At 51.7% G+C, this 16,850-nt stretch overlaps 1 protein-coding gene across 6 annotated transcripts in view; it reads left to right on the plus strand.

Moving 5' to 3' along the window:
- Positions 1-16,850, plus strand: part of LOC105480712 (transport and golgi organization 2 homolog) — a 46,906-nt gene that overhangs the window by 18,522 nt on the left and 11,534 nt on the right. For 4 of the 6 annotated variants that reach the window (XM_011739828.3, XM_011739829.3, XM_011739827.3 and 1 more), the window contains 3 exons: positions 5,288-5,376; positions 14,327-14,446; positions 15,298-15,412. In XM_011739828.3, coding sequence (XP_011738130.1) covers positions 5,288-5,376; positions 14,327-14,446; positions 15,298-15,412 — 324 coding nt within the window. Of the gene's footprint in view, positions 1-5,283; positions 5,377-14,326; positions 14,447-15,297; positions 15,413-16,850 lie in introns of those variants that run through there. The other 2 variants (XM_071080021.1, XM_071080020.1) reach the window with 2 other exon arrangements.

Below are 16,850 nucleotides of genomic sequence, written 5' to 3' on the forward strand. Positions count from 1 at the left end.
GAGCCGAGATTGTGCCACTGCACTCCAGCCTGGGCAACAGAGTAAGTAAGACTCCATCTGAAAAAAAAAAAAGATTAAGGTAAAATTAGGTCATGTGGGTAGGCCGTAATCAATATGATGGGTGACTCAGATACGCACAGGGGAAGCTGGTGTGTATACAGAGATAGAAGCAGTTGTCTGTATATCGAGAAGACCCTCAAAAGGAGCCAGCCCTGCTGACGCCTTGATCTTGGATCTCCAGCATCCAATGCTGCGAGACAATAGTGTCTGTTGTTGCAGCCGCCTAGTCTGTGGCAGCCCCAGGAAACTAGCACGCTGAGGAGAGCTGGCCAGCTCTGTATGCGTTTCAGGGCTGCCTCCTGCAGGCTGCCGAAGAGACTCTACCCACCCCGAGTGCTCCCACCTCTGGGAAGAAAGCTTGATGGCCAGTCTGCAGGTGCTGGTCAGTGCCACCCGGCCCCCTGGGTGGAGAGGAGGAGGGTTGACATGGGCCCCTCTTGCTTTCACTTAGAACCTGTGTGTTGCTGCCTGGACCTGTCCTGTGGTTTCTGCCATACCAGTTGGCCTTGGGATTTCTCTGGACTATTTTCCGAAGCCCTAAGCCAAAGGCGAAATGTGCCACCTCTGGGTGACTGAGCAGATGTGCGCTGTTTTCCTGACTTCATGGGAGGGTGTGAGACACTTCTGGTGGCTGCTGCTGCTCTGGCTGTGAGGTGTCCAGCCAGGAGAAGGGCACGCTGCAGGCTGGGAGCACAGGTGCTTCTACCGAGCCCCTGACAGCACCTCTGCAGCACTTTGGGAGGCTTTGTACAGGTATCCAGCTAGGCTGGGCTGGACTCCTCACCTGTGGACTGGGGTAAAAAGTGGGGTGCTTTAGGCCACTATGTTTTTATTATTGTTGTTGTTGTTTTAGAGACAGGATCTTGCTCTGTTGCCCAGGCTGGAGTACAGTGGTGTGATCACAGCTTACTGCAGCCTCAAACTCCCCAGCTCAAGTGATCCTCCCACTTCAGCATGCCTAAGTAACTGGGACTACACCACGCCCGGCTAATTTTTTTTTTTTTTTTTTTTTTTTGAGACAGAGTCTCGCTCTGTCGCCCAGGCTGGAGTGCAGTGGCGCAATCTCGGCTCACTGCAAGCTCCGCCTCCCGGGTTCACGCCATTCTCCTGCCTCAGCCTCCTGAGTAGCTGGGACTACAGGCGCCCGCCACCGCGCCCGGCTAATTTTTTGTATTTTTATTAGAAACGGGGTTTCACCGTGGTCTCGATCTCCTGACCTTGTGATCCGCCCGTCTCGGCCTCCCAAAGTGCTGGGATTACAGGCGTGAGCCACCGCGCCCGGCTTTTTTTTTTTTTTGATAGAGGGAAGGTCTCGCTATGTTGTCCTGGGTGGTCTGGAACTCCTCCTGCCTCAGCCTCCCAAAATGCTGGGATTACAGGCATGAGCCACCATGCCCAGCCTAGGCCACCGTGTTTGGTAATTTGATACCCATCACAGAAAACCAAGACCCCGCAGCAAGATAACAGTCACTTCATCATGTCACCCTACCTCTTTCGAAACTGCCTGTTTACGTCCAGGCGCGGTGGCCCACGCCTGTAATTCCAGCACTTTGGAAGGCCAAGGTAGGTGGATCACTTGAGGTCAGGAGTTCGAGACCAGCCTGGCCAACATGGTGAAACCCCGTCTCTACTAACAATACAAAAATTAGCCTGGCGTGGTGGCGCACACCTCTAATCCCAGCTATTAGGGAGGCTAAGGCAGGAGAATCACTTGAGCCTGGGAGGCAGAGGTGGCAGTGAACTGAGATAGCACCACTGCACTCCAGCCTGGGTTTCAGAGCGAGACTCCATCTCAAAAACAAACAAACAAACAAAAAACAACTGCCTGTTTATAGCCCCATGCGATGCCCCTTGCTGACTTCAGCCTGGAGTGGCTGCAGGACAAGCTGTTACTTCATGGGGCAGCTTCCATGGGGTCACTACTCAGGGTTTGATCACTGGATCTCAGGCCAGAGTACCTCCTATCTATCTGTCACCAAACTGCCTCCCAGACAGTGCACACACTCACCCCCTAGCAGAACACACTCGCCCCCTGAGATGATGCATATACCCCTTGAGATGGTGCACGCACTCACCCTGCCTAGCAGCGTGGGTGTCAAGTGGTGATGGATAATTAGTGGTTTCAGTTATTGGAACAAAATAAAGCCGGGGTGACTTGCCATCCTCAGGGACCTCGCCATGGTGGGTGCATCCCTGTCTCTCTGGACGTGGGGCGCAGATAGGCTTCTATCCATGTGCAGCCCTACCAGTGATGATGGAGAGAGCTACTTCCTCCCCTCTTTGGGGCTTGATCTGGGTACTCGGCATGCTGGCTCATGCCTGAATTATGTATTCAATGAAATCCCTGGCAAACCACCAGCAATTCAGCTAAACAGTGACTGCTGGTACAAAAATAACCTGGCAATTAATGTTCCTGAGTTATTAGGCAAACATATATAATTGCTGCTTGTTTAAAAACAGACAGCTGAACATCTTAGGACAAAAGTCCATGCTCATTCAGCTTTTCTTCTTACTTTTCCCCCCTTTATTTTCCCTTTGCAAGAGCATTATGTCAGAATCAGCACCCGAAGCCAACAGCCCTGGTTTGGGGTTGGACTGGGATGAGATGTCCCTGGCTCCCCCAACCCCTGTTCACCTGCAGGGCTCTGGGACGTGGAAGCAGAGGAGGAAGGTATTTAAGAGAGAATGCTGAGCGGAACCACATGGAGCTTGACCCCACCCATGGCTCTCATCCCAGACTCTGGCGCGTCCCCACCATAGCACTCAGGGACTGCGGTGTTCTCCCTTCTTCTGCCCGCTGGCCAGGTCACAGCCAGTGGGCACCTTCTACAAGACTGGCCCATCCAGGTCTGGGGCAGGTGTACTGCCTTCTACTGCACTGTCCAGCCCACGGAAGGTGGGCTCTACTGCCATCCCCGCTGCAGAGGTTGGGGGGCACTTCTGCCCAGAAGGGACATGGAGACTTGGTCCAGGTCTGGGTTGAAACATAGCAGTTAGAGGTACAAAGGCTGAGGCTCATATCAGGGACAGAGACCACCTCCCCCTACCCCAGGCAGCACATTCCCAAGACCTGGTACAGCCCTGGGGCCAGCTGGGCATCAGAGCAGGCTGAGTGAGGCACTCTGGAGGTGCTGAGGCTTCCGTAGCAGACCCCAAGGGCTCTAGGCATGGCACAGTCCCTGGCAACAACCAAAAGCATTTCCCCAGTTCTGCAGGCAGGAAGCTTCAGGGGCAGATGCTGAGTTGGGGGGCACACATGTGCACACAGGCCTCCAAGGGCATGAGTGGTGGGTGCAAGCACCACTTTCTTTTTTATTTGAAATGGAGTCTCGCTCTGTCACCCAGGCTGGAGTGTAATGGCGCGATCTCAGCCCACTGCAACTTCTGCCTACCAAGTTCAAGCAATTCTGTGCCTCAGCCTCCCAAGCAGTTGGAATTACAGGTGCCCACCACCACGTCTGGCTGATTTTCGTATTTTTAGTAGAGACAGGGTTTCACTATCTTGGCCAGGCTGGTCTTGAACTCCTGACCTCATGATCCACCCTCATCGGCCTCCCAAAATGCTGGCATTACAGGCATGAGCCACCGCACCCAGCCATGAGCACCACTTTCACTCCCAATTTTATGAATGTCTGTTATTTCACAGTTCATCAGAAGCAAATGTTTTATGAACTTAATGTGCAATGATCAATATGGAAATTATTTTTAAACACTTGTCAGGATCTCACCACTGCAGCTTGGTTTCATACTCACAGTGTGATGGTAGGACAGCCGAGCCCTGCTCCTTGGAGCTGCCTCTCCATGGCACAAGTGTTCAGGGGGTCTTCAGCCATCATTTTTTTTTTTTTTTTTTAGAGACAGGGCTTCTCTGTTCCCCAGGTTGGAGTACATTGGTGCAGTCACAGCTCACTGCAGCCTCAAACTCCTGGGCTCAAATGATCCTGCTGCCTTAGCCTCCCAAGTAGTTGGGAATACAGGCATGCACCACCACGCCTGACTAATTTTTGTTTTTGTTTTGTTTTTGTTTTTTTTGTAGATATGGGGTCTTACTTTCTTGCCCAAGCTGGTCTCAAAACTCCTAGGCTCAAGTGATCCTCCCACTTTGGCCTCCCAAACTGCTGAGATTATGGGTGTCATCCACTGTGCCTGGCCCAGCCATTGCTTCTTAGATCCTCGGGTCTAACGAATATCGCAGGAACTGACCCCTTCCACTCAGTCACCACTATGTCCTTATTTGTTTTCTTCTAGTGTCCAAGCTGGGACTTGAAACTCAGTTTTCTTTACTCAAGATCAGGGCTATTAAAGTTTAGATGTCTCTCCTAATTGCAAAAGAAATATTTATTTGATTAGGCTGGGTGTGGTGGCTCACACCTGTAATCCCAGCACTTGGGGAGGCCAAGGCGGATGGATCATTTGAGGTCAAGAGTTCAAGACCAGCTTGGCCAACATGGTGAAACCCCATCTCTACTAAAAGTACAAAAAATTAGCTGGGTGTGGTGGTGGGTGCCTGTAATCCCAGCTACTCAGGAGGCTGAGGCGGTAGAATAGCTTGAACCTGGGAGGTGGGAGTTGCAGTGAGCCGAGATCGCGTCACTGCACTCCAACCTAGGTGAGAGAGGGAGACTCCATCTCAAAAAATAAAAATAAATAAAAATAGAAATATTTGTCTGATTCATAATGCAAAAAACCTAGTAAGACAGAGAAGTTCCCATCCACTCCCCACCGACCCCAGAAATTAACTCCAAAAGACACAGAATGGAGCAGCCCTTAGACGCCCACATGCTGTGCCGTTCAATCTGTATCCTTGAGCTCACGCTTCCAGGAGCCCATGGATTTGTTGTGAGTGTTCCCAGGGCTGGGGACAGATGGACAGAAGGAGGGACAGGCCCCCACCCTCCAGCCTGGGCTCCAGGCATGCTTGGTGCCAGCCCCTAAGGGCCTAGCAGAGCCGTCTCCCGCCATTGAGTGGTGTGGATGTGTGTCCCTGCCCAGCATCCTCCTGTTTACGGGCAAGGCTCTGAGTGCAGTCCCGGCTGCAGGCCCCCAAGAGCTCACCTGGAGCCACTGTGCTCCTTCCTCCTGTGCAGATGCGGCGGGACTGCTGGCTTCCTGCCCTCTCTGAGACTGGTCCTTATTGCCACTCAGGCCAGTTTGGTGTGTGAAGAGAGAAAAAGACTTGGCTCGCTCGTTTCCATCTGAAGCCATCAGTGGTGCTTTCCTCTTGCAGGCTCATCTTGGCAGCCAACAGGGACGAATTCTACAGCCGACCCTCCAAGTTAGCTGACTTCTGGGGGAACAACAACGAGATCCTCAGTGGTGAGTCTTCCTGCGTGCTCCGCGATGGCTGCGCCTTGTTACTTCCCTAGCCCCTGCGTGGCCGAGTGACCCTAACTGAGTGGTGCTGCCTCCGAGTGTGATGGCAGGGTGTAGAGGTGGAACCGATGGGGCTCGTGGTCGGGGCTAGCCCCAGCACTGGGCATCGCCAGAGCTGCCCACCCAGCACTGTCTGCGCTGCTTCCTGTGCCATGCGTGTGCACGGGAGCCCCATCATGCGAAAGGATCAGTTGGTTTTATTTGGATCCTCCTTTTTGCTGAGGGCATGTGGGTGGATTTGTGTGAATGTACAGATCCACACTCGGTCACGTTGTGAAGCGACCCAGTCATGTGAGTGTGTGCATGCGTGTGTATGCGCGCGTGTGCGTGCCTGTGTTTGTGTGTGTTTGTGCATGAGCACACTTGCTTCAGGGATGGCGGGGCTGAGTTTGGGGAGCCGCTGGTGCTGAAGCCCTGTCACCTGCACCATGCATGTGTTGCATGAGGTGTATTCATAGGGCAGAAGTAGGGGTGAGAACCAGGTCCTCCCCTCCAAAGATACCAGCCTTGTTGAAGTCCTGTTGGACAGGAAGCAGTTCCTGCCCATGGGGTGGTGGGACTCTACATGGAAGATGTGCAGAGATGGCTGGTGAGGCCACAGATTACTCTGCCTGTGTACCAGGTGCCAAGTGGGCCCGAGTCATCGTGGCATGCTCCAGAGTGCCCACTCAGGCCAGATGTGTGACCTCGTGGGCCCATGGAGGCTGTGTGTACCCTGTGCTGCCTCCCAGGCTGGGAGGGCAGGTGTTGGGATTACAGGTGTGAGCCCAACGCTTTGGGAGGCAGGAGGATTACTTGAGCCCAGGAGTGCAAGAACAGTCTGGGCAACATGGCAAAACCCTGTCTCTACAAAAAAATTACAAAAATTAGCCAGGCATGGTGGCGTGTGCCTGTGGCCCCAGCTACTCAGGAGGCTGAGGCTAGAGAATTGCTTGAGCCCAGAAAGCAGAGGTTTCAGTGAGCTGAGATTGTGCCACTGTACTCCAGTATGGGTGACAGAGCAAGACCCTGGTCTCATTCAATCAATCAAATAAAAGCTCAGCTGTGGGGTTTTGTGAGGACTCCTATGTAGGCCTGTGGCCTGGCAGTAGTATGAGAATGCTGCTGAGGCTGAGTGGTCCTGGCACCGTGTGGGAGGAGGACGGGTGCATGGAGACTGAGGCAGGGCGGTCCTAGGCCTGCTGGTATAGGATGATGCAGTGGGTGCAGGGCTGGTCAGGATGGGTGGGTAAAGGCACGGGACTGATGTCCTTGGAAAGTGGAAGGTTTTTGTAGATGAAGACATGGTGGCTCAGAGGGTTTCCCTCCTCTGGCTCCTTGACTATTGTGCCCTCCTGGGCTCCATCCCACCCTGGCACCCAGGTCTGTCAGCTGCCTCTGAACTAGTGCCAACCCCAGGAGCTCCAGTCTTATGGAATTGTTCACCCATGTGGTGTTTTGATGGTAGCAGCTGGTGCACTGATGTACACGGGCTCCTGCCAAGTGTCGGGGTGACCATATCACTAAGGCCCACATCCTCTCACTCTCTGGCGTCACCAGATTGTGTGCAAAAGTTTAGGACAGTGGTTCTCCAGGTGTGGTCCTTGGGCCTGTAGCACCAGCTTTACTTGAGAACTTGTTGGAAATGAAATCACCCTGGTGCAGTGGCTCACACCTGTAATCTCAGCACTTTAGGAGTCCAAGGCAGGAGGATCCCTTGAGGCCAGGAGCTTGAGACCAGCCTGGGCAACATAGTGAGTCCCTGTCTCTACAGCAACAACAAAAAATTAGCCAGATGTGGTGGCACATGTCTGTTGTCCCAGTTACTCGGGAGGCTGAGGTGGGAGGATCACCTGAGCCTGGGAGGCAGAAGGTGCAGTGAACCGAGATTGAGCCACCACAGTCCAGCCTAGGCAAGAGAATAAGACCCTGTCTCAAAAAAAAAAAAAAAAGAAAAGAAAAAGAAAAAAAGAAATGCAAATCAAAATCATTAAATTCATAAAAATTTGGCCATTACTTCTTTTTTTTTTTTTTTGAGATGGAGTTTCGCTCTTGTTGCCCAGGCTGGAATGCAATGGTGCCATCTCAGCTCACCACAACCTCTGCCTCCCGGGTTCAAGCTATTCTCCTGCTTCAGCCTCCCGAGTAGCTGGGATTACAGGCGTGCGCCACCACACCAGGCTAATTTTGTACTTTTAGTAGAGATGGGGTTTCTCCATGTTGGTCAGGTTGGACTCAAACTTCCAACTTCAGGTGATCCGCCTGCCTCGGTCTCCCAAAGTGCTGGGATTAGAGGCATGAGCCACTGCGCCCGGCGGCCATTACTTCTTCAAGTAGTTTTTCTGTCTTCTCCCTCACTCTCTCCTTCCCTCCAGTTGCATACATCTGTTAGTTCACTTGCCTTTGTCCCACACCTCTGTGATGCCCTCTGTGTACTTTTCTCGGTGCTCCTGCATCTTGTGGTTTTCCAGCCTGGTGTCTGGGAGCCAGCCCTACTCCCCGGCCTGTGTGAGCACTGGTGGTTCTTGCCCCAGTGTCATATAGTCTCTTCCCTGAGATGCTGACCAGACATTCTCTGTGCAGCTCCTTCCTCTCTGTACTTTTGTGCCACTGTCTTAGTTCATTTGTGTTGCTCTAAAGGAAAAAGCTGAGTCTGGGTAATTTTTTTTTTTTTTTGAAATGGAGTCTTGCTCAGTTGCTTGGGCTGGAGTGCAATGGTGTGATCTTGGCTCACTGCAACCTTTACCTCCCAGATTCAAGTTATTCTCCTGCCTCAACCTCCCGAGTAGCTGAGATTATAGGCACCTGCCACCACTCCCAGCTAATTTTTGTATTTTTGTGTTTTTTTTATTATTATACTTTAAGTTCTAGGGTACATGTGTACAGCGTGCAGGTTTGATACATAGGTATACATGTGCCATGTTGGTTTGCTGTACCCATCAACTTGTCATTTACATTGGGTATTTCTCCTAACGCTATCCCTCCCCCAATGCAATTTTTGTATCTTGAGTTGGGATGGGGTTTCACCAGGTTGGCTGGGCTGGTCTCGAACTCCTGACCTCAAGTGATCCACAAGACTGGGTAATTTATAAAGAAAAGAGGTTTATTTGGCTTAGAGTTCTGCAGGGGACCTGAAGCATGGTGTCAGCATCTGCTTCTGATGCAGGCCACAGGAAGCTTCCAATGATGATGGAAGGGGAAGGGGAGGTGGTATGTGCAGATCACACGCGGAGAGAGGAAGCCAGAGAGAGCGGGGAGGTGCCACGCTGTATTAAACAATCAGTTCTCAGAGGAACTAATAGAGCTAGGACTCATCACTGTGAGGACAGCACCATTCATGAAGGATCTGCCATTAGGTAGATCTGTCTCCCATTAGGCCCCACCTCCAACATTGGGGATCAGTTTTTTGGGTTTGTTTTTTTTTTTTTTGAGACAGAGTTTCACTATTGTTGCCCAGGCTGGAGTTCTATGGTGCTATCTCGGCTCACCGTATCCTCCTCCTAGATTCAAGCGATTCTCCTGCCTCAGCCTCCCGAGTAGCTGGGATTACAGGCGCCTGCCACCACGCCCAGCTAATTTTTTGTTTTTAGTAGAGACAGGGTTTCACCATGTTGGCCTGGCTGGTCTGGAACTCCTGACCTCAGGCAATCCACCCGCCTCAGCCTCCCAAAGTGCTGAGATTAGAGGTATGAGCCACCTCACCCAGCCCGGGGTTCAGATTTTAACATGAGATCTGGGGGACAAACATCCAAACTATGGCAGCCATGAACTCTGGGTGTCTCAGTTTCCCCAAACACTAAGCCCCTCTTCTCAGCTCAGGGAGTCTGCTGAATTCAGCCTGGTCCCGCCACTCCCTGGGCTGGGTCCTGGAGCCTCTCTAATCATGGGCTCACTTTGTTTCCTGTCTCTCATATCCTTTTTGGTAAAACCCATTTGATATGGTTTGGCTGTGTCCCCACCCAAATCTCATCTTGAATTGTAGTTCCCAAAATCCCCACATGTCCTGGGAGAGACCCAGCGGGAGGTAATTGAATCATGGGGCAGTTACCCCCATGCCGTTGTTCTCATGATAGTGAGTGAGTTCCACGCAATCTGATGGGGTTTTTTGTTTTGTTTTGTTTTGGTTTTGGTTTTGGTTTTTTTTGAGACAGAGTTTTGCTCTTGTTACCCAGGCTGGAGTGCAATGTTGCGATCTTGGCTCACCGCAACCTCCACCTCCCAGGTTCAAGCAATTCTCCTGACTCAGCCTCCTGAGTAGCTGGAATTACAGCCACTTGCCACCACGCCTGGCTCACTTTTGTGTTTTTAGTAGAGATGGGGTTTCACCATGTTGGCCAGGCTGGTCTCGAACTCCTGACCTCAGGTCATCTTCCTGCCTCGGCCTTCCAAAGTGCTGGGATTACAGGCATGAGCCACTCCTCCCAGCCAAGATCTGATGGTTTTACAAGGGGCTTTTCCTGCTTTGCTTGGAACTTCTTCCTGCTACCATGTGAAGAAGGACATGTTTGTTTCCCCTTCCACCACGATTATAAGTTTCCTGAGTCCTCCCCAGCCATGCTGAACTATGAGTCACATCTCTTTCCTTTATAAATTACCCAGTCTTGGGTATGTCCTTGTAGCAGCGTGAGAATAGACTAATAAATACACCATTGTTTCATATATTTTATTTATATTTTTTGGTTGTTTTATGCAGGAAGGTAAATCTGGTCCTTGTTACTTGGGCAAATTTGGAAGTTTTGTTCTTGTTTTAATTATTGATTTGTAAGAGTTGTTTATCCATTCTAGATATGAGTCCTTTGTGCCTACTCATTTCCTTAATGATAACTTTTGGTGAGCAGAGTTTTTTTTTTTTTTTTTTTTTTTTTTTTTAAGGTAGAGTCTCAGTCTCATTCTCTTGCCAGGCTGGAGTGCAGTGGTGCAATCTCAGCTCACTGCAACCTCCGCCTCCCAGGTTCAAGCGATTCTCCTGCCTCAGCCTCCAGAGTAGCTGGGACCACAGGTGTGCACCACCACACCCAGCTAATTTTTGTATTTTTAGTAGAGATGGGATATCACCGTGTTGGCCAGGATGGGCTCTATCTCTTGACCTCGTGGTCCACCTGCCTCAGCCTCCCAAAGTGCTGGGACTGCAGGTGTGAGCCACCGCGCCCAGCCAGAATATTTTATTTTAACAAAGTACAGTTTATCTTCTCTTTTATGAGTTGTTCTTTTTGTGTCTTATCCAAAAAGTCTCTGCCTACCCAGAGGAAAATATATAACAATATTTTCTTCCATTTGCTTCTAGAAGCCTAATTTTGGTTTTTATGTTTGGTCTATGATTTATCTCAAGGTTTTGTACATAGTGTGAGGTAGGGGTTGAGATTTACTGCCTCCCACCCCCAAATCTCTCTAGTTGTTCCAGCATCATTTATTAAATGGATTTTCTTTTGCCTAGTTCATTACTATGGCAACTTGGTTGTACATCAGTTGAACATATACGTGTGGGTCTATTCCTGACTCTGTTGTGTCCCTTTGATCTATGTATCTGTCTTGATGTCAACACCACACAGTCTTTGAGTGCTGTTACTTTTTAGTAAGTCTTTAAATCAGGGTGGGCACAGTGGCTCACACCTGTAATCTCAGCACTTTGGGAGGCCGAGGCGGGTGGATCACCTGAGGTTGGGAGTTCAAGACCAGTCTGACCAACATGGAGAAACCCCGTGTCTACTAAAAATACAAAATTAGCCAGGTGTGGTGGTCCATGCCTGTAATCCCAGCTACTCGGGAGGCTGAGGCAGGAGAATCACTTGAACCTGGGAGGCGGAGGTTGCAGTGAGCCGAGATCATGCCATTGCACTCCAGCCTGGGCCGCAAGAGTGAAACTCCATCTCAAAAAAAAAAAAAAAAAAAAAAATAGAAATCAGAAAGTGGTGAGTCTACCTTCTTTTTCGGGACTATTTTGGCCATCCTAGTTCCTTTGCATATACATAGATATTTTAGTCAGTCTGTTAATTGCTATAAAACAAAAAGCCCCCTAGGATTTTGACTGGGCAGGTGTTGAATCTATGGGTCATTTGGGGAGAAGTGTCACCTTAACAATACTGAGTTGTCTAAGAAGTACCCAATGAAACAAATAACAACAAGAAACACTATTGAAGTTGGGCGCGGTGACTCACGCCTGTAATCCCAGCACTTTGGGAGGCCGAGGTGGGCAAATCACGAGGTCAGGAGACCGAGACCATCCTGGCTAACACGGTGAAATCCTGTCTCTACTAAAAAAATGCAAACAAATTAGCCAGGTGTGGTGGTGGGCAACTGTAGTCCCAGCTTCTCAGGAGGCTGAGGCAGGAGAATGGCCTGAACCTGGGAGGTGGAGCTTGCAGTGAGCCGAGATCTCGCCACTGCACTCCAGCCTGGATGACAGAGCAAGACTCCGTCTCAAAAAACAACAACAAAAAACAAACAAACAAACAAAAAACCCACTATTGAATCTTTCAGTCAGTGAATATGCACATCTCTCCTTAAATCAGGTCGGCTCAACTTGAGACCTTCAACAGTGCCCTGGAGTTTTCAGTCTTTGTCACCCTTTTTTCATTAAATATTTTCGTGTTTTTTTTTTTTTTTTTTTAATCACACCAAGGGTTTTAAAATGCTGTTATAAATGGTATATTTAAATTTTCGCTTTCCAGTTCTTGCTAGCATTTATTAGTTCTAATACATTGGTCTTGGTATTCCTTTTGGATTTTCTTTATATATGATCCTGCTGGTTGCAAATAGAGTTTTGTTTTGTTTGTTTGTTTTTGAGATAGAGTTTTGCTCTTGTTGCCCAGGGTGGAGTGCAATGGCGTGATCTCGGCTCACCGCAACCTCCATCTCCCGGGTTCAAGCGATTCCCCTCCCTCAGCCTCCCGAGTAGCTGGGATTATAGGCTGCCTCAGCCTCCCAAGTAGCTGGGATTACAGGCATGTACCACCACGCCTGGCTAATTTTGTATTTTTAATAGAAATGGAGTTTCTCCATGTTGGTCAGGCTGATCTCGAACTCCCAACTTCAGGTGATCCGCCCACCTCAGCCTCCCAAAGTGCTGGGATTACAGGCATGTACCACCACGCCTGGCTAATTTTGTATTTTTAATAGAAATGGAGTTTCTCCATGTTGGTCAGGCTGATCTCGAACTCCCAACTTCAGGTGATCCGCCCACCTCAGCCTCCCAAAGTGCTGGGATTACAGGTGTAAGTTACCACACGGGGCCACAAATACAGTTTTATTTCTCTATTTTTGATCTTTATATCTTTTTTTCTGTTATAATTGATTATTGTTATAAAAATAACATCTTAGGGCCAGGCACGGTGGCTCACGCCTGTAATCCCAGCACTTTGGGAGGCCAAGGTGGCTGGATCACCTGAGGTTGGGAATTCGAGACCAGCCTGGCCAACATGGAGAAACTCCGTTTCTACTAAAAATACAAAATTAGCTGGGCGTGATGGCATGTGCTGTAATTCCAGCTACTCAGGAGGCTGAGGCAGGAGAATTGCTTGAACCCGGGAGGTGGAGGTTGCAGTGAGCCAAGATCGCACCATTGCACTCCAGCCTGAGCAACAAGAGCGAAACTCTGTCTCAAATAATAATAATAATAATAATAATAATAATAATAATAATAATAAAAAATAAAATAACATCCTAGCCAGTGCACTGGCTCACTCCTGTAATCCCAGCACTTTGGGAGGCTGAGACAGGAGGATAGCTTGAGCCCGGGAGTTCGAGACAAGCCTAGGCAACACAGCGAAACCTTGTCTGTACAAAAAAGTGCAAAAATTAGCCTGGTGTGATGGTGCACGCCTGTGGTCCCAGCTACTTGGGCTGAGGTGGGAGGATCGCTTGAGCCTGGGAGGTGGAGGTTGCAGTGAGCTGTGTGATCGCCACTGAACTCCAGCTTGGGTGACAGAGTGAGACCCTGTCTCAAAAAAATAAAAAACAAAATAAAATAATAAAAGTAACATCTTTTTTTTTTTTTTTTTTTTTTTTGAGATGGAGTCTCACGCTGTTGCCCAGGCTGGAGTGCAGTGGCGCGATCTCGGCTCACTGCAAGCTCCGCCTCCCGGGTTCCCGCCATTCTCCTGCCTCAGCCTCCTGAGTAGCTGGGACTACAGGCGCCTGCCACCGCGCCCGGCTAATTTTTTGTATTTTTAGTAGAGACGGGGTTTCACTGTGGTCTCGATCTCCTGACCTTGTGATCCGCCCGCCTCGGCCTCCCAAAGTGCTGGGATTACAGGCTTGAGCCACCGCGCCCGGCCAAAAATAACATCTTAATGACAGGCTTTTTTGCCCCAATCTTTGGGTAAAATGACCCCCTGGTCTCCTATGGCTTTCCGGGCCTCTCCAACCTTGTGGCACTAGCAGTGGCCCGCGCCCTGCAGAAGATTTGGCGGGGGTAAAGGTCCTGGTTGTGTGCTGGGCTCCGACTGAAGGGCCTGCCCTTTGGGCCTGGTGCATCCTGCTGGGTGAGGATAGCCAGCGTCCCTGCACCCCATGCAATTGGAGCCTAGTGCTGCCCCTCAGCCTTGGAGCTTGGGCTCCTCAGAGCCTGTGCAACTCTCCCGGCTCCAAAGATTGCAGAGTGAGGGCCAGCCTCCTGGCCCAAGTGAGAGGATATGTTCTGCAGGGCGTCTGTTGGGATAGGTGTGGTTGGTGTCATAGTCGTCCTGCAGGGCAGGGATCTCGCTTGCATGACCCATGAGCCCCAGGGGCCGCCTGGCCTTGAAGAGTTCCAGCCACTATTCCATAGCTGGGGCTGCTGGGCCAAGCTGCATGTTGAATGTCCTCGAGGAGCTTGAGGCAGGAGCTGGGCCGAGTATGCGTCTCCCAGGGCTGGGGACCGGGGTGGGGGGACTGGAATGGGTGGCATCAGTGGTGGTAACACTGTCATCTGCCACAGGGCTGGACATGGAGGAAGGCAAGGAAGGAGGCACATGGCTAGGCATCAGCACACGTGGCAAGCTGGCAGCGCTCACCAACTACCTGCAGCCGCAGCTGGACTGGCAGGCCCGAGGGCGAGGTAAGGCGAGTGGGGTGCGACCAAGGTGAGACAGGGTGGGGTGGGGCGGGCCTAGGTGAGACAAGGTGGGGCCAAGGGACTACAGGACTGGCCAATGTATGATGGAGCATGGCGGGCCAAGGTAGGAAGTGCCAAGGTGCTTGTGCTCAGGTGTGGGATGGGGCAGGGCTGAGGTACCGTGGGGCAAGGCCAGGTTCCAGAGTGGGCGGTGCCATAACGTGGCAGGGCAGAGCCCAGGTAAGGGTGGGGACAAGAAGAGGGCAAGCTGGGCCCCGGAGCAGATGGGGGTTTCTGCGGGCATATCACCACCACCACTGAGGTGTGCTGCAGGGGTATGTGGCAGAGACAGGAAGAGTGAGGAGGGGCATCCCCATTTCCCATGCCCTGGCCCTCTGGTGTCACAGCTGGGAGCCCACTCCCACCTGACCCACGCAGCACTGTTTACTCCTCTTAGGGAGCACTCTCCACTTGTCCTCATTGCATGTCACTCCTGACTGCTGTGTCACAGTCCCCTGCCTGGAATGTGTGTAGAGTAGATGCCTTCCCCGAGATGACAGCTCTGTGGACACACATTGTCCCCACTGAAAGGTGTTATTACTTCATGCTGCATTTCCATAGGAAGACATAGTGGGGAAAAATTTTTTTTAATAAAATGAGTAGTTTTCATTGCTGACCTGAGTGGCAGCCAGGCTAATGAGATGTGGCTGACTCTTGTGACAGTCATGACAGGCCAGGGCTCCAATGGGTCCCCTCATCTTCCTGCATCCTCCCCAGGGGGCCCCACATCAGTGTTCCTGGGGGAAGAGCACATCCCTGCAGCTGTGGACACGGCATCTGTCCCCTGCCTACAGGTGAACTTGTCACTCACTTTCTGACCACTGACGTGGACAGCTTGTCCTACCTGAAGAAGGTCTCTATGGAGGGCCATCTGTACAATGGCTTCAACCTCATAGCAGCCGACCTGAGGTGGGTCTGCCAGAGGGGGATGGCGGCTCTGCCCAGCACTGCCTCGGGGGCAGGCCTCAGGCTCATCAGGAAGCCGGGTTCCTCTGGAGGCCGTGCTAGCCTCTCCAGGGACGTTGCTCCTCATGACTTGGCAAACATTCTGAGGAATGAGCCTGTCACAGATGTACCAACTCGGGTATTTGGGAGTGAAGCCCAAGGCTTCCTGTGATGGCATGAGGGCTGCTGGCTCCCTGGAGAAAGCTGAGGCTGTGAAGAACAGTCACACAGAGTGGCCCTGGCTGGGTGTTCTCCCTCCCACGGGCAGGCTGTGCAGAGCAGCCCTCGGCAGCCCTGGCCTGGAGTGGCTGGGATGCTGTGCTCCCAGGGAAGCTCCTGTTGGAGACAAGTCCACAGGAACTGCAGAGGTTTTGTGTGTTTTGCCCTTCCGCGAAGTGAGCATTCCTCCCTCCTGCCCTCCTCCCCCTCCAACGCCCCAGAACTTGGCGAATGCTGGTAGTCTGGGCCTTCCGCCAGGACAGGCAAATGGGAAGTGGTCGGCACACTGTGGCGGGCCCTGAAGCTGCCTCCTTCCACAAGGGCAGGTCCACAGGCCGCTGTCCTGGCTCCCGAGTCCCAGGCCTGCTGTTCGTTGAGCATCCCTTGTGTGTGGCATGCCCAGCTCTGCCCCGCACGGGCCTGTGCACTTGCTATGGAGGCTCAGAGAGTTGCGGTGTCCCCTAGGTGGAGAGCCGAGGGCTGGCGTGGGGCACTTGCTGCCTGGAGCCCTTCTTCCTGCCCATGCCTTTGTGACTCCAGGTGGCAGAGCCCGTGTGCTCCCTGCATGCCTCCATGCTCAGGAACCACTTTCCCCGGTCAGTAGTTCCATGTGGGTCTGACTTAGCCTCAGGAGAATGGATCCGTGGCTGTGATGCCAGCAGAACTCGGCACTCAGCAGCTGTGTGGAGGTGGGGTGCCAGGGGTGCCATGCCCTGAGCAGATGCATGGGCTCCTGTGGTTGGGGGGTGGGGTCTTGGGCTCCTCAGAGCCTGTGCAACTCTCCCGGCTCCAAAGGCTGCAGAGTGAGCGTCAGCCTCCTGGACCTAGCCTGAGGATACAGGCAGTGGCAAGGAGAGCGTACCACAGGTCAGGCAAAAGCTGATGCCAGGGCCGAGACTGGAGGGTGGGGGACATCAGAGGTCAGCGAGCAGCCCTGCTGGTAGGTACAGATGAGGAAGCCAAGGCCTGGAAAGGAAAGAGGCTTGTCACGGCCACAGCTATCCCTGGGTGAGGCCTGCCCTCCGCCTGGCCTGTGGTAGTGCTGGCAGTGGCCCCAGCATGGGTGTCCAGTTCTGTAGGTCCTTACATAGAAAGCCCAGAGGAGCTTTTTGCCTACAAACAGTCTCTGAAATTATGAACCAAGTATCTTAGGAAAGTTGCCAAAGACCATGGTGAGGAAGAA

Source organism: Macaca nemestrina, chromosome 15 (genome assembly GCF_043159975.1).
Source record: "Macaca nemestrina isolate mMacNem1 chromosome 15, mMacNem.hap1, whole genome shotgun sequence".
Classification (NCBI taxonomy): domain Eukaryota; kingdom Metazoa; phylum Chordata; class Mammalia; order Primates; family Cercopithecidae; genus Macaca; species Macaca nemestrina.